An 18,700-nucleotide genomic window follows, 5' to 3' on the forward strand; every position below is an offset into this window, starting at 1 on the left:
GTACAGAATAACACCAAACCTGGAGTATATATAGGGCTTGCACAGAACCCACATGACCCCATTTACACTTAAGGCTTGGGTTTCGTATACACCCTATTCTATGCATACACATGCATTAATACTACTGGTAGTCATTTCTCAATAAGACGTTTTACTGTTCACTGTAAAAGTATTTCAATGGCAATATCTCTTTGTATAAGTACTTTTGGAAGCACGTATTCTGAATACAGTATAGCCAAATGGAAACCCATACATCAAGAGCAAAACATGTTTTGGTGATTGGTTCACACCAAGTGTTAAGTTGTCGTGGCGAGTCTCATTCACACTCGACTCGGTTAAACTGCCTCTAAAAAAGAAACACCCAAACAAAATAGAAATCATAATTAGTATGAATGGATGAATGAAAAAAACAGGGTAAAGAAAAAAGTACTTGTAGCTGCACATAACTCTATTTTTGTAATAATATATATTTCTGAATTCAACCCTGGACAAAACACTAACTACACCTGACCCCAACCTTGAACTAAAAACCAAACCAAACCTCTATATCTGTGGTGAAATAAAACCTGTAGCAATACTATCACACAGATAATCTGCACATGTTGATGCATACATCCATACCATCTATACTACATCACAGGCACACCACATGGCTGTAGCCTGCAAGACCGATGATGCTGGTCTCATGACCCAAAACTTTATCATTTAGTCCACGAGACCAATGGCACACTCTCTAACAGCTAATGAGTCCAACACATTGGTTTTCACAAGACTTCCGATAGCTTTTCCGAGGGTGATCAAGAGACCTACAATATCTTGCGGGCTATATATGGTACATCTACTTGGTATGTTCCCATATATGCATACCGCTTCATATACATCAACATAAATGAAAAAGAAATCAACATGAAAACACAAACATGGTTTTTATCTTGTTTTATTGGTTGTTCACAGCATACATTTCTGTATAAATCATCTCTACAGTTCACAACAATCTTTCTCTCTTTTTTTTCTTTTATAATTTCATAGAAATTTTTAGTTTTAATCTATGCACTGATCAATACCCTTTATTCGTTCCCGTAATCTTGTTTTAAGTGTAAGCAGCACAAAATACATGAATAGCAAACATTGTTTGAAAATTACTCTTACTTTAGATTTTGTAACAAGGTGAACATTAGAACTCTGAACAGCATAATGAAAGAACACTTTGGCATTTCTTTTTCCAATTACAAGAAAACAACATGTAGATACATGTTAAACAAGTTACAAACACTGCATAGAAAACAGCCACACTTGAAGTTTAGTGGCAAATACAATAGCCTTGAATACAATTTCAAAAGAGCACAAAGAATTGAGTTTCACTTTTATTGCATTTTTTAAATGAATATTGAGATATTACAAACTGTCCCTGCAGAAGTTACAACCCCCCCCCCCCCCCATCCCCCGAGTACAAAAGTCCCGTTAGATACTGTATGCATCATGTAGTACTGTCAATCGTAATTAGTGGATTGCATATTTAATCAATTTTTTTGCATAAAACCTGGGTTTTCAGCCCAGCCCCAACCAACCAATGAGTTGGCATCAAGCTGTTGGTTAGAAGATTGAATAAAGGAGCTCAGATGCTCTAAATAGAAGAAATTCCTTCCTTATGATAAAAAGGTGTTGTTACAGTCTAATGGAGATACATGTAGAATGATCTCTCACTATTTTGGGACTAGTTTATCAATTCCAGACCCAGTGAGATGCATTTACACGACTGACAGCAGAAATGGTGGTTGTTAGACAAAAACTGCATTAATATTGTGATACTTGGATCATATACTTTCTTCCCTGCATTTATTATAATTCAGATTTCTATTCATTAATCTTAGTATTAAACATATTTGCCACACTTGAAGGCACAGTGATAACATTTAAAGCCTATTTTTCAATTATCAACTAGAATTAGTAGAAATTGTTTATTTCCTGTTTTAAGTACAATACATTTATCTTAAACATTTTTAACATCTAAAACCAGCAAAACAGGACCATCAGAAAACTTTTAACAATGAAACAAATGGTTGAACTTGAAAACAACTTTGATTGATATGATTTAGCAACGGTACATGACAACTGCAAATTTAGCATCAACAAACTATTCACTTATATTTGTCACTTTTATATAAAGTAACAAATGGCAAATCAAATATTTTTACTTTTACAATTAGATTCCACTCAAGCTTTCAGGCAAAAATGATTATTGTAACACTGATTTTTTCTTCTTGAAATTTTTGTCTTCATATGAGTAATACTATACAGAAATTCGCAACTCTATTTCCAGTATGAGATTACAGCCTTAACCTTTTATTTTAATAAAATGAATAACAACATTTTAACCTTAAACCTTAAACCTTTCCAAACCAATTGAACTTTCAATAACTTCTTGTCTTAAATGCTTGAAACACATCACCCCAAACCCAGCGGAGTCTAAACAGTCTCAGAATTAGAAAGTGTTATAACACAACGGAAGATCTTTGCAAACGAAAACAAAATGAACGGGAAAACACAAAATATAACCTTGCCAAAAGTTTGAACAAAATTTGAACTTTAACAGGACAACTGGGTGTGCACTTACATTACTTATCTTACTCCAAAATATGTCAAAATAAAATTCAAGTATTTTTTGAAAAGATATTCTTTCACTAAAAATTTCATCGTAGCAAAATAGGGACCACATTACATCGTACAAGGTCAGTTTAAAAATTTGCATATATAAAAAAGTAGACTATTTGACTTCAGTACAAAAACATTTCAAGTTGATTGACCTTTTTCAAAGAAATCAAGTCTTTCCAATACATGAGTGCAAGCGTCTTTTTCATACTTTTCATGATAATCTGCATTTTTACATCCATGGTTACATTCTTTCCTATTCAACAATCCCTATAAACTATGATTTTAATAAGCCGTTCCTGTTTGGACAACTTGCTACTACTATATTTCATCTTTATCATTACACTCATCATATTGAGTCGAAAGGAATTTGACATGTATATTGGCAAGTCTGTTAAACAACCCAATTTTTTTTAATAATCGTCATTCTGGCATTTAATTGGCTAAGCAATTTGAATGAAGACGTTTTTGTAGGTGTAATTGTTACAAAACACATTTCAGATTCATATCACCTACCACCATGACCTCTACATTGTCTGAAGGTTTCTCTTAAATTTCTTACACTTTTTGCTTTAAAGCTTAATTTTATCACAATTTTAATGACACTGTAGCTAAATTCACATGAATAATTTTCATCATTATAATTGTTACAAAAACACATTTCAGATTCATTCCTCCTACCCCGATAGTTTGACCTCTAAATTGTCTGATTTTCTCTTAAATGTATACAAATGTTCTACTTTAACGCTGAATTCTATAACAGTCATGACAGTGCAGCTTAAGTCACTAATTGTTTGACCTTTCAAAACATTTCAAGTACATATATATACAAATAGTCTTCTACAAAGATTTTATTACCTTTACCTCTCATATGAAACAAACGTCGCAGTTGAGCTGCAAAAGGTAATTAAGTCAGAGGCATTGTAAATAAATGTTTAGGTAGCATATTTTGAGTACCGGTAATACAAAATGAATATACCACATCTATAAAAGAAGCATCAGTTGATTTGACCCTTCTTATTTGATGATACCATATTCCATCAATTACATAATTTGACCAAATAACAAAATTAAATCTTACCACATTTCAAGTACTTTAGGTAAGTTTGTCCAAAAATTGAAGTGGGAATCGGCACTGCCATAAACTTGAAACTACAAACAAGTTACATGATCCATTTGTATTTCCCTTTGCGACCGACCCCAAAATCTTGAAGTCTATGGTCGGCGTTTTAAATTTTTTTTATTTTTTAAACCGATTTTTAGGAAAAAAAATGTATGAAAGCATAAAAACTGAGAAATATCAGCCCAAAGAGGAAGTAAAACAAAAAAGGAATTCAGACCGACCGGCCAACCCATATTTTGGCACCTAAGGGGCAATACCACTTTTTGTTTTAAAGGCCTTACATGCCAATCAGTTATACTGAATTGGGAGAGACCCCTATAGTCAGCGAAACTAGGTTATTTCCCAGGCGCATTTGACATCATTAGTTAATGATAATAATAAGTATGTTATATCTACTTTACGGTTCCAAGATGAAAGTTTGTTCTATTTCCTAATAATTTGTAGGAATCGGAAGCCTGATCACTTTAAATTCCAACGAAAGACATCATCTAATCTTTCTCTACAGAGCACTTATCGGTGGCTAGGATATACAAACTTTGTTTGTGACACAGAACAGCTGCAAACAATCAACATAAATGAATAGAGTTGTCATACCTAGACTAAACTAAATATATGTATCAAATATCATCTCCACAAGAATATATAATTTCTTTGTAATATATGTCGCATAGGATGCAACGAGTTGTACTGTAACAAATATGATAAACATAATCTCAATCGCACATGAAAGAGTTAAACATAGAAGTAGAACTAAAGCTAAACATAAATATGAAAGTACTTTTACATCATATATCCTTATTATTTCACACACAAAGTTTTATCATTTTCACCATCGTCTGTTTTTCATATTTTTTTGGTTTTCGTTCATTGCTCTTGCGTTTCTAACTACGTGTAGCTTACAAATCTGAACTACTGCATGTAGGCTTATATATTCAGACAAGCATATATTGGCTTTAGTAAATATGTAATCACACACTACTGAGAGGTCTTTTTTTATATCGATCATAGATTTAAGACTATTGATGACTATTCTACATGACTAATCATGAATATTCACGACTCTCTCATAACTATTCTAATGTATTGCATACCAGACATAAGCAATATATACATATCATGACGATGTGTACTTGGGATAATATGACATGCTTCGTAAGAGTAAATGTACTATTTTGTCTAAGTGAAGGCACCTTTGTTCAAAATCACAAAAACCTTGTTTCCTGAAGATTTAAAGCTTAGGAAGATGTACTTTTTCTTAAATGTTTCTTTGAGATATTTGCAGAACAAAAATATTACACAACTTATAAATCGTTTTAGAGCACATGCTAGTCGGGCACTTAGTAGTAAGTAGGAAGCATTACAAAATAGTTTGTAAAATTGTGACCTTTGTGTAATACTAGATTTTTTTCTCACTTGTTACAATTCAATGAAAGGCTGTTAGTATTTCTAACATAAACTTTGTTTGATATAATTACACATCAGTATGTTTCAGCCTCTTTGCAGCTTAGGAGCTGCAAACTGAGTAGGCAAGCCTCAGTGCAAAAGTATGCTTCTGTACTCATTAAAGTTCTATGTAAAGGGCATATTACCTAGCTATCAATTGTTTTAATAGAACTTCAAAACCCAAAGAAACCATGGTGTTTTGAAAGTGCTACCAACTGGTATTAAGCGTGAAGCAAAATACCATTGCAAATTAAACAAGGCATGTTGGTTTTTAGAGATATTATTCACAAGGGCAAGATTTTACACAAAAGCAAGCTCTTTGCTTCATTATTTCAGGCTTTATGGAAGGCACAGACATTTTTGAGAGGGGCAGAACAAATGAGATGAACATTAATATCTATTTACAAGAACATTAAATAGCTTGATTTCTGAATAGATGAATACTGTCTCTCTGTATTTTGTATGAGCACTTTACAAAATGTGGCAAGGAGCTAGCGATATTTTTAGACAAATGAATCATACTTCAGAGCACACTTTAGTGTAATTGTGTTACTACACTCGCAAGACTTAGCACAAGACATATAAATGATTCATTGGCACCTATCGTTTTATAATCTTGCACTCATATCTTAAATTTGCACATTGACTAACACCGCTGAGGGATGCGTTTAGACTTAGCGCAGAACGATTACACCAATCAAAAACCCGTAATTTTGCCGTCTCTATTAAAAGCCTCTCGCACAAAATGCTTTGATATTCCCTTTCAGCTGATCCAAAATTGCATCATGAATTCATGTTTAGAAAGAGGCATGGAAGACAATGAAAGGCACTATACCCTGATAGAAAAAAAGAAAAATATTATTTTAGTGATGTCACTCACTAAAATGTGTCAGATATCTATCTGACCTTCTGTGATCACGAGTTGAATATTGAATGAAATATATACAGCGTCTAAGAATTAATGTACTTTGATATGTCAAAAGAAAAGGCTTAGTTTCTACTTTACATTATATAAATCACAGTATACATTTTTTTTTGTCACCAGATAACTTTGAAATCACACCCAAGCATGGTAATAAAGGGTAATTAAGGCACGTGTTTAACCCTCATCAGCAAGTAAAGCACCATTTGGGTGGGACCTAGGGTGTACTAAATGGGCGGGGTGAAGTGATGGGGTTGGGTTACAGTACAGGGGATGCGTCACCAATCAGTTGTCCCCGCCTCCTGTGATATGGGTGGCATTTCCCATGTGGGTGGAGTTCACCATGTGGGCGGGGCCAGCCATGTGGGCGGCGCTAACCCCCATATGAGCCGTGCTGTTGAGGTTCATCATCAGCGCCTCGTCCATGCGGGGCGGGGCGGCCATCATCATGGTCGGGTAGCCCATGGGGGAGGTGCACGGTTGCCCGGGGATGTCCGTCCGGATCGTCTTGACGGCGCGGTCCCCGCGTCTCGGCATCTTGATGGGGCGCTTCCCGGTGAACTTGGGCGTGACCTTTTGGACGATGGAGGTCGGGATGGTGTTGGGGTCGTAGGAGGTGGTGTAGGTGGCCTGTTGGAGTTCAGTGGTTCCTAGGTAGGGCTGGTGACGGCTGATGACTTGGGTGGGCATATGATCAGCAGTCTGTACTACGGTGGTACCCTGTGGTAAAACAAACACGATTCAAACATGTCAAACACTATCACGTTAACTCTAGAAAACACACAATGTAATTAAAACTTGCCTGTACTAGTTTGGCCAGTGGGGACTAGACCACCCAGCGAGGTCACTGACAGGTGGCTATCTCATCAACTCGGCTCTCAATTAGCATAAGAAAAAGAGGATCATGGGGGACCAACAGGCACCGCTTAGGCATTGTTTTCTATGTAGAGGGAGCAAGTAGCTACAAGTAGTACAGAATAAAAATAGCCAACTAGTTATATATATATACGCAGGTAGTGCTTCACATTTCTTGCATTTGCTATAGATGAGTACACTAAAGAAGCCACTGTTACACACAGCAACTTTTTCCCATCCTCAATACTGTACTACACAGTTAAAACTTAAAAGACATCTACCATGTAAATAGTTTAGGAGACGATGTCTAAATAATTGTTACTTTTTCCACCGTACACCTTGCTACAAACAACTTTCAGTGTTATACAAAACGTGGCAATAAATGAATCCATGTTGATTTTAATGATTTTTAGGCTTTCTCTATTCTAAAATCATAAGATACACTAACAACATTTTATCAGTATAAATTACAAACAAAGTAGTTCAGCAAAATACACCAAAAGAGTCGTCCCCAATGCAAATTGCACAAATCGTTTTGAAAATTATATTTTCGTGGCAATGCAATTTAGACCAGTATTTCTAGGACATGGAAGTAATAAATACCTCTATTACCTTGATAAGACTCAATATTTCATAAAACTTTCATTTTCATACGTCAAATTACAAATTTACATTCACTGTTGGGCCTTTTTGCGCTACGGACGCACCTCTTTGTGCCATTACATTTCGCTATTGAAGCTACCCTAGAGTAAAAAGCACTACCAAATAGAATGTTAAAAGTAATGACAGCATCATTTGCATGCAGGTTTCAAAAGCCATTCATTCTCTAGTATGTCTCTTTCAACCATTCTGGAAGATCTATAAGAAAATCATTGGTCAACTCCACAATCCGCATGGTAGGTCTAATGATAATTCTTATTTTGCCACTCTCCACCCAGGTGTTAAATAGGTGCACACCTGGTAGGATGCGAATGTTAATGTGGTTGGATTGGAATTCATGTGTGCGCTTGTGATTGGCACCTGGTCGGAATACTCCCCAGGGAGAGAAGCGTGTACACTATCATGTGCAGATAACCAATTTCATGCTAGGTCTAATCCCAATTTTGGCACTCTCCACCCAGGTGGTCATAGGGACTTTTAGATTTGCACGTCGACAGCTTTGACTGCAATGTGTGACGTCATTTTAAGGCACTGCGCATGCGTCACGTCATCTCAGTCGGCGATCAAGAATGCGTCAACCTTGATTTTCCTAAATCTAGTACGATACTAGTATATATGCCGCGTGCGCATAAAATATACAGTTCCTCAGGTAGAGAAAGGAACATCCCTTCCCTGCTATTATGTATAATGTGTAGAACAGGTGTCACATGCATATTCACCTGTTCTACACATTTTTACTTAACCCTATTTAGCCTTAGCTTCTAAAGCCCCCCCTCGACATTTTTCGCGATAATTTTTTAACGCAAGAAAATCTTGCACTGAAATTTTGTGACTTTTTTCTTTCGAAAGAATTTTTTGAAAATCGGACCTACCATTACAAAATCACGTGTCCTTTTGTCTTTGCATGTCAGCCCGAAAATCGCTCATTTTTGTGATTTGTGTACAAAACATATATGGAAATCTCATTTTTTCAATTAAAGAGATAAAACATTGGTTATTTGGTCTTGTTTATAGTTAAGGTGTTTATTTTGGGGTCAAAATAGTTGAATTATAGTTGGAAATGAAATAAAACAACAAAAAAAAATAAAATACATAAGTTAAAAAAACAAATAAATACATAAGAAATTATCAAAACAATAGATAACATAAAGAAAAACCCTGGTTTTTCACTTTTTTGTGTTGTATTATTATTATTCCAAATGGTCTAACAAATATATGTAGTGAGAAAGAATGCTTAGATATGAATAATGTCTGATTTATTGGCAAAAATGTGAATTTGATGACCTTATTTCCATAAATTACCATAAATAAGGAAATGAGTGAATATTTCAAAAAATTGAAATTACCATAGTTTTCTATACACTTCACTTGACATGTATGCAAATTTTCGCAGCGATCGGTCGTTTCACGGCCGAGATCATGGGGGGGCCTTACAGGCCCCCCCGGGCTATGCAGTTTCAAAATAGCCCGGGCTAAATAGGGTTAAGAGCAGTGAAGGGATGTTCTACCACAGCAATTGTTGAGGGTAGAATGAGGAACTGTATATTTTGTCCTCCTTCTTTGTCCGTCACATTCATAGTGTTACTTCCGGCATGCATATATATCGTCGAGTGCAATATAAAAGATTTCTAAATGTAGTCAACATGGGCAGTTGAGTACGTTGACACTCATGATCAGTCGGCGTTCGTCGTGTTCTCGTCCACTCAATCTAAAAGTCCCTCATGGGTACCTAGTAGAATGCGACCGTTAATGTGGTTGGATTGGCATGTGTGCGCTTGTAAATGGCGCCTAGTCGGAATACTCCCCAGGGAGAGGAGCGTGTACACTATCATGTGCAGATAAGCAATTGCATGCTAGGTCTTATCCCAATTTTGGCACTCTCCACCCAGGTGGTAATGGGTACCCAGTAGAATGCGACCGTTAATGTGGTTGGATTGGCATGTGTGCGCTTGTAAATGACGCCTGGTCAACATTTTCATAAGTAGAGCAAACAACAATATGAACAGATGATAATGCAAAGCAAGTTCAGTAATATCACAGAAAAGTTCCACAAAGCTACAACAAATTACCACAAAAGATTAAAAAGGCAGTAACATGTTGAGTCACACATATGCTTGCAAATGACCAAAGGCATTTTTACAAAGCTAAATCACTCTAAACACAACAGATGAAGATGCAGTAACAGCTTGAATAATAAGGATGCTGTTCACACATATCTCACCTTTATCTATTGCTAATGGTATCTGTAACACTGAAACTTCAGAATGAAAAATCACCACAAATTATACAATTTGTTATTAATACTACTTATTAAAATAAAAGGCTATTTCTGTTTCACGATTTCAGGTAGGAATGCTGCCCAGTCCCAATGGAGAGAGTGCATTAATCAAAATGAATCATAATTCAATTGAATGATTGGGATTTAGTTTGAATATCAAATATCAATCTTTCTATGCCAGACATGTTATGAGACCTCAAAAACAAGCCGTGAGAAAGAAACGCTTAAAGGCCGTCTGTACTAGTGTGGACAGGAGAGATTAGACCATCCAACGAGGTCACTGACAGGTGTCTATCTCATCAACTCAGCTCTCAATTAACATAAGAAAAAGAGGATCATGGGGGACCAACAGTCTTCAAAGTGCATGGTTCTTGCACTTATTCTTATTTATGACATTTTCTAGTGCCCTTTTAGGACCTAAAATTGCTATGAAGGTTATTTCAGACCCCAAAATGTACAAAATTTAGCCAATACAATCATACCAATTCAGCTCTATTTTGTTTTAAAATACGGTGAACGTTAATGAATTAATTAATCAATAATGATAATACATTAGACGGCTGGTTGTTATTATAACTGACAGGAAAAAGCCAACATCGGCATTGGATGGAATAAAACGTATAAGGCGCTTTCCTGTTCTTCAACGGCTTTTTCAAACTATCTAATACTTGTGGTGGTACACAATATTATAAATGGTTATATTTATGGATATTTCAGCCATCTCTGAACCGATTTTGATCAAACAAAGATGATTTTGTCATTTAAATTGTATGTTTTTTCAAATTTGCCACTCAGTTTTTCCTTATCTCATTAAAAATTTGTGTAGCGCCCTCTGAAACAGAACTGAACTATCCCTTTAAAGTTTGCTATTAAACACAATGCCGTAATGGGCTATACCACTGGTTTATGGGGGTGTTTGCTTACCTCTGCTGCTGAGGGTTCCATGATAGGCACCTCTCCAATCTCTTGTGTCTGGTAATGGTGGGCCTGTTGGTAGATGACCTCATGGCTATGGGGCTGGGGAGGGTTGGGGTAGAGCGGGGAGACCGGTAGCATGCCGCCGTTCACCGCTGCTGCAGATGGGGCCTGAAGAAGCAAGGATTAGAGCACATAACTCGAGTCAGTAATCTTCTAGGCAGCATTTCACAAAACCATCATAAAAACAAATTTCTTCGACAACCAATTGAAATGCCTGGATTAAATTTATTATTATTATTATTATTATTTTATTTGGCAAATCAAGTCACATAATACAACAATATAACAAACATGAATTGAGATTAAAAAAATCAATAGAAAGCATATATAAATATTGCAATAGCAGGTGCATCCGGTCGAGCTGCCCGGGTATGGAAAAAGTTAACCAAATAACTGTGATCCGCAGACCTTCCTCCCCACACCCGACTAGATGCACCTGATATTGGTTAAAATAAAGCTTTAAAAAGAAAAGATAGATGAGAAGAAAATGGAGGAAAGAGGGAGAAAAAGAAAGGAAAAAAAACATTGCATGACAATTTTTTTAAAAGTTGTGATTTCATGACAGGTATGGTAACATATTATTACTGTTAATCATTAACACCATCATCACGTTGTAAAACATAAATATAATATCATTATCATTATCGTTATTAACATTATTACTACTACCGTTACTATCGTTTTTTAAAAAGTTGTGATTTCATGAAAGGTATAGTAACATATTATTACTGTTAATCATCAACACCATCATCACGTTGTAAAAAATAAATATAATATCATTATCATTATCGTTATTAACATTATTACTACTACCGTTACTATCATGATTATTATGATTATTATAATTTGTATCATTGACATCAATATTTATATTAAAACATCAACAACAAAATTAATTTTCATTGAGAATACAATTTCAACAACAACCAGTCTCGAAGCTATTGCACGATCATAATATGTACAGATAAAGGTAAGCCCTATATCATGTTTATGAAAATATTAAGATTCAGTAATACAATTTTGGAATGGTTTGGAATGGTTAAAATGGACTGTGTATTGTTTCAAATAAATATCATTATTGTTTCATATTATATAATGAAAAATGAAACACAAATTATACGGTATACATCACAGGTGGTTATTATGTGAATCATTTATAGAATTGAAGGATTATTTATATTCTATAAATGAATATAAACAGCAGCAATTAAACAACTAGCAATAAGAAAGCATAAACAGCATTAAAAGATCACACTGTTACAAATATGTATAAGCATATTCGTCATTATTATTAACATCATTTATATTATTGTTATTGCAATCATTATTATTGCTACGATTATATCATATAACTTTTACAATCATTATTAATATTATTAAGGAATATAATGTATAATACAACATGAATAAATATGGAATCATATATATATACAGATTTACAAGCCAGAGTTCAACACCTTCAAGTGGGAGCACCAAGTGCCAATTTGAGTCAATAGTACATCGTTACGAATATGTTGAGGAAGTGTGTCCCACAATCTGGGAAATGAGTTAATGGCTGACGAACGCAGTCTTTCAGTTCGAGCGAACAAATGTTTGAACTTCAGGTCGGTACTATACCTTGGGTTTACATTTATGGCGCTATTTACACTATCGCAGGATACATACATAAACAAACATTTGATAATGAATGTGATCAAAGTGAACTTCCGACGAGACTCAAGAGATGACCAGCGGAGGCGTCGCAACCTTTCCTCGTATGACATTTCCATTCTTCTTTGTTTAAGGATAATTCGGGTCGCTCTACGTTGAATACCTTCAATCTTACCGATTAAATTTTTCGTATACGGGGTCCAAACCGGTAGACCATACTCGAGTATGGGTAGAATAAGAGCTTTGTACAGACAAAGTGTAGCGTGGGAAGAGAGACCGGATGAAACACTAGAAAGCAGCCCAAGGAGCCGGTTGGCTCGTGAGACAATGTAGTTGACGTGACTATCCCAAGATAAGCGGTTATTTATCATGACACCTAAATATTTGGTCTCAGTTACTACATCAAGAAAAACGCTATTGATGCTGTACTCGGGAACACCTGGATTCTTAGCGCATGATATCCTCATGACTTTAGATTTTGAAGCGTTGAGACACATCTTGTTGTCTTGGCACCACTGATGAATACTATCGATGTCATTTTGGAGGTATTGGTGATCGACGGGAGCATACATGGGGCGAGAGATGACAGTGTCATCCGCGAATAATGCACATGAGGAGTCAATGTAGCGGGGCAGGTCATTGATGAACAAGTTAAATAGACAAGGACCTAATACGCTGCCCTGTGGGATACCGGATGTTGGTGAACTCCGTGAAGAGAAATATCCTTTGTACTGAACACGCTGTTGACGTCCAGACAGGAAAGACCGAATCCAGTACCATACATCACCAGTAACATTATATAATGAAGACAATTTGTGCAATAGAACATCGTGAGGCATGCGGTCGAAGGCTTTTGAAAAGTCGAAAAAGACTGCGTCAATACGGGGCGGGCGACGTTGATCTAAGATAGACATCCACTGGTGAGTAATGGTCAGAAGTTGGGTCACACATGATTTTTTAGATACAAAACCATGCTGGACCTGTGATGAAAGGCAATTCGATTCCATGTGATTGCAGATTGCCCTAGAAATGAACGATTCCATCAATTTACTAACAATGGACGTTAGTGCTACTGGACGATAATTTGTTACAAGCGACCGATCACCAGCTTTGAAAACAGGTGAGATATTAGCCTGTTTCCACGAAGATGGTAGAGATTGATGTCGAAGAAACAAGGCGAATAGACGCTGAAGAATTGGTGAGATAACTTTTACAGATTTCTTAAGCATCGTTGGCGTGATAGAATCAGGTCCCGGACTTTTCTTATCTTGTAGAAGCATTATAGCCTTTGCTATATCACTAGTAGATATCTCGACGGAACAAAGTGGAGGAATCAGATGAACACACGCGTCAGGAACGTTTGGTAAGTTACTAGGAGGAGGGTAAATAGACTGGAAGTAAGTTGCAAACCTTTCTGCAATGTCGTTTGGTTTATTGATGACGTTGTTGTTATCAACGAGGACCGGAGGGGCCAAGCTAGTCTTTCTTGACCTAACATAGGCAAAGAAACGTTTTTGGTTATCATTCAATGTAAACAGGTGGTTGACATACAACCAGTATGAACTGTTAATCATGCTCTTCGTTTTATTCCGGACTTCTTTGAACTTTATCCAGTCACCTGAACTATTAGAGCATTTAGCAATTGTGAAGAGCCTATGTTTCTTCCTAATAAGGCCCTTGATTTCTCGAGTGATCCACGCTTTTGTCTTCTTGGATCCGGATAACTTGTGTGGTATGGCATCACGGGAAGCTGCCAACAACAAATCAAGGAATCCTTCCCAAGTGGCATCAACATCATTAGGGTCAAAATACAGGTCCCAGGGAGCTAACTCCAACAATTGATTGAAATGGTCAAAGTCGGCTTTTTTGTAGAGGAGAAATTCGCGTAATGTACCCTTTCCAACGAATGGCTTGAGCAGTCTGAATCTAAAATAGATGGCGAGATGATCACTCGAAACTGGGTTAGGCTGAACATTAATAGAATCAAATAGATCTGGACGGTTAGTGTAGAAGTGGTCAATCATCGAACCAATTGTGGGGTCATGTGTTGACTGGCGTGTGACAGACTTCACTTCCTGAGACAGATCAGCTGCTTCCAACATGGACAACAGCCTAACAGCATCAGGTGCAACAGGATCCTTCACATCGATGTTAAAATCACCAGTCAGTATGATACCTCTGTGATTCAATGAGGACACCTGGATCTGGTCGATGTGGTCTTGAAGTCGATCCCAGAAGTCCGATAGGTTGCTTGGAGGTCTGTATAGTGCAGATACAATCCATTTTGAACCGTTTATGGATATCTCCGCTGATATATTTTCTAACTGTTGGTGGTCGAGATTTTCCAACCGTCTAGGGTTTAGACATGCTTTCAAGCACAAAAGAACACCACCACCGTGACGTACATCATTAACAGTTTCACGATCTCGTCGAAAGATGACATAGTCATCAGGGATCGAAAGTTCACTATCAGTACATGATGAATCCAGCCAGGTTTCCGTAATACAGATAATGTCAGGTCGAGTGCATTCTATGAAAGTTAACAAATCTATGCACTTGTGGCGTATACTTCGGGCATTGAATGATATTCCAGACAAGCAACGGTGCGTTGACAATCTGGTTTCCGTGGTAGAGGGTCCTGGATTGACTTCTATATCTCCACTACATATTATCGAGAGTTGAAATGTGACATATGAATTAGCGTAGTAGGGAATACGGGCTCCGTGGTACCCTCTGTGTAGACTACTTTGACACCGTACAGGTTCAAAGCGACGAGCAATGTCAGGGAACTTGTTCTTATGACCGTTTGAGAAATGATGCGCTGATTTTTCTTAACTGATCAAATGCATCTTTCAACTTAGTTCCCTGGAACACTGTTTTTGCTATCAAACTCCTTGGAACCAATAACATTACCTCTTTTTTACTTTTATTCTCTTGTTATATCAGGATTAAAAATAAACCAGAACACAAAGAGGGACCTGTAATTAGTGGGAGATCATTACACATGTGGGTAATGCAATTTGGCTTCACCTGTATGTCCGCAATACATGGGATAAAACTCTACTTATAGTGGTAACAAACAGGGGGACAGACCAAAGAACATAGCTTAAAGATAAACTTGAGTTCTGGTAATGCGATTGCATTGTGAAAGAAAAGGTGTGGAATGGATCAGAAAAGTTGATGATCATATAGCATGTAAGTAATGGTGTGTAATGCAAGGTTCTGGAGTCATCAAAATCATCATAAATTTGGCAGAGTCTTGGTAAAGTAACAATCACTTACACAGAAAGATGTATATGGGACAAAACACATGGTGTCGGGGCTAGTAGTACCTTGATTTCCTTATCTTTCTATGCTCATTACTCAGCCAGTATAAATTTTCTTCCAAAATTGTTTGGCACATGACATTTATTTGTAATCTTGAACATTCTGTGTAAGTTTCGTTACATTCTGTGAGAATTCATTTTCTTTTTTTACCAGAACTCAAGTTTATCTTTAAGTTTTATTCTGTAAAAATAAATGTTAACGGAATGAATGCCTGTCATCAGTAGTAGACTACTGGGAGGATGGAGTGTTGTAATGGCTTGTTCTTACCTGTGCAGGTACCCATCTCCACTGTGTCTGGTACTGTGGTGCAGGCTGAACAAAAATTGGAGAAAGATGTTGATACGTTGCATATCCAATACTAAAACATTCACATCTCAACTCAAAACATTTTTTCAAATTAGCATATCAATATACTAAAGGATAAGTTATGTTGCAATTTTTCTCTTAGTTTGTAAGAACTTCATTGTTTTCTATACCGGTGTATGCTTCTGTTTTAATACTCGTTTTCTATTTATGATCTAGTAATATTTCATATATGTGTATATTGTAAAGCGCATTGTAATGCCAACAGACATGAAGTGCGCTATAAAAGAACAAATTGTTATTATTATAATTATTTAATAATCTTCATGATCTCATGGAAAGGAAGGAGGGGAGGGGGAAAGAGTATCGTGGAAATACAATACATTGCTACATTATCATATTAGCCAATAAGTTACCAATGAAAGATAATTTTTGTTATAATAAGATTAGATAAAATTTCATTTCCAGTCTATGTAGAGGTGTCGTGGTCGAGTGGATAAGTCACCGGACTGTGGATCACAAGGTCCGCGGTTCAAGTCCCGCCGCGGCACTAATGTCCTTTGGCAAGACATTGATCTACATTTGCCACTCTCCACCCAGGTGTTAAAATGGGTACCCGGTAGGATGCGAAAGCTAATGTGGTTTGATTAGCAAGTGGCGCTTGTAAAATGGCGACCGGCTGGAATGCTCCCCAGGGAGTGGAGAATGTGCATACCTTGTGTGCGGGTAAGCCTGAATCCGATGACCGGGGTAATAATATGTTGTAAAGCGCTGTGATACACATGTATGTCTGTAAGAGCGCTATATAAATGCCAATATTATTATTTATTATTATATATACAATTAATTCAATTTCATTTCTTTCTGATTGACTTGAATACAATTGACATCAATTCAACCATTTCAATTTACTATCATAGATGAAACGAATTACTGGTCATGCCCCTGTGCACTGTCTACAATCTAATTTGAGTGGTCGATTTATCTGTGTTTACCTGTCTGACCGGTTGGGGCTGTTGGTAGGCAAACTGTTGATGTTGGTTTGTCATGTACTGCTGAGGGGTTGGAGGAGGCAGCATGAAGGGGACGGTGTACGGTGCATACTGGGGCTGCAAGAATGACAAAGAACAACTTTAGAATTTAAACTTTCTGCCCTAGCGTACTGTTCATTGCACAGCGCCATCTCATAGTCAACTTGCCGGCAGGGCATAACCCATACCTGCCAACATTTCAAAATAAGAATTAGGAATTTTTAGCACGGTATGCCTTTGAAAATTAAAATTCGCACCTGCAGTGGCAGTGTAACTGGCGATACGCGGTAAATCTGTACCAAAAAGCGAATACACATTTGCTGCTCGATCATACAGCCATTCAACGCACACAATATGGGAACTCTCAAATCACGGCACATGATAAAACAAGCTTAATTTGGCTCTAGCACTAAATTTTAAATAAATAAATACATTTTGAAAAATCTGAATATTCCGGATTTTCAGGTCCTAGAAATCCAGAAAAACAGAATATACCGTATTAGTTGTAAGGGTTGGCAGGTATGCATAACCCAATACCTAATTTCCACTTCGCAGACAGAGGACTCGATGCGAGAACCAACAGCGCAGCTATAGGGATACAGCGAGTTAAAGGACCATACTGCTACAGCTGACCTGAGATGGCGCTAAAGGGGATTTTGTGATAGTGCTTCTAGTACATTACAACTTTATCTTTAAAGGTATAGACCAGTTCTGGTCATGCAATTGCATTGTGAAAGAAACGTTGTGGAATTGATCAGAAAATTTGATCATCCAGCACATAAGTATTGGTGTGTACTGCAAGGTTCTGGAATCACTTAAAAGATAAGAAATTTGGCCCAGCTTTAGTAACGTTACAAGCACTGTACACAGAAAGATGTATATGGGACTGTGCGATATTTATCCAGTCCAGATAGATAAAATAATTCACTAAATATATCAATTAGTAGGCGTTTCCCGGCAAAATTTGTATCATCACGTATGATTCAAAACATATTCTTTCACAAGATTGGTAATAAGAGCTTACATTCCATTTTTTGAGAGGGGGGCGTTTCCAAAACTGGTCTATACTTTTAAGGGTGTGTAATGGGATCTTCTTTGGAAAGAATTTACCTGTGCTTGCTGCTGATGATGATGATGTGCAGCTATCGTTGTCTGTACTGGATGACCTGGATGACCGTGCGTAGCCGCCTGTGCGTCCGAAGGATTGAAGTACGCCACTCCGTTGTGGTACGTGTAGCTGTACCCACCGCTCGGTGAATGGAAGACCATCCCGCTTGGAATAAGGGCTGGGTCTGTAACAAACCAAGACAACGTTGGTTCACAACAAAAGTTTTCAGAAATACAGATAATGAATTGTAAATTTACACAGAGCAGAGATGATATTTTGGGGACAAGGAGAGGAAGGATGCAACATGCCAAGAATTGTGGTAGTGGAGGTGACCAGCAAAGTCTCTTTGATGGTATCCCCCCCCCCCCCCCCA

The 18,700-nt window shown here is 37.1% G+C and overlaps 1 protein-coding gene across 2 annotated transcripts in view; it reads right to left on the bottom strand.

Annotated features, from left to right (window-relative positions):
* Positions 1 to 5,085: 5,085 nt before the first annotated feature.
* The window catches only part of LOC100892519 (protein boule-like), a 28,737-nt gene continuing 15,122 nt past the window's right edge, over positions 5,086 to 18,700 (bottom strand). For both annotated transcript variants that reach the window (XM_030990358.1, XM_030990357.1), the window contains exons 7-11: positions 18,330 to 18,511; positions 17,184 to 17,297; positions 16,153 to 16,197; positions 10,855 to 11,016; positions 5,086 to 6,857 (exon numbers count right to left, since the gene is read on the bottom strand). In XM_030990358.1, coding sequence (XP_030846218.1) covers positions 6,423 to 6,857; positions 10,855 to 11,016; positions 16,153 to 16,197; positions 17,184 to 17,297; positions 18,330 to 18,511 — 938 coding nt within the window. In that variant the 3' untranslated portion in view covers positions 5,086 to 6,422. The remainder of the gene's footprint in view (positions 6,858 to 10,854; positions 11,017 to 16,152; positions 16,198 to 17,183; positions 17,298 to 18,329; positions 18,512 to 18,700) is intronic.

Source organism: Strongylocentrotus purpuratus, unplaced genomic scaffold, assembly GCF_000002235.5.
Source record: "Strongylocentrotus purpuratus isolate Spur 01 unplaced genomic scaffold, Spur_5.0 spur5_scaffold_19, whole genome shotgun sequence".
Classification (NCBI taxonomy): domain Eukaryota; kingdom Metazoa; phylum Echinodermata; class Echinoidea; order Camarodonta; family Strongylocentrotidae; genus Strongylocentrotus; species Strongylocentrotus purpuratus.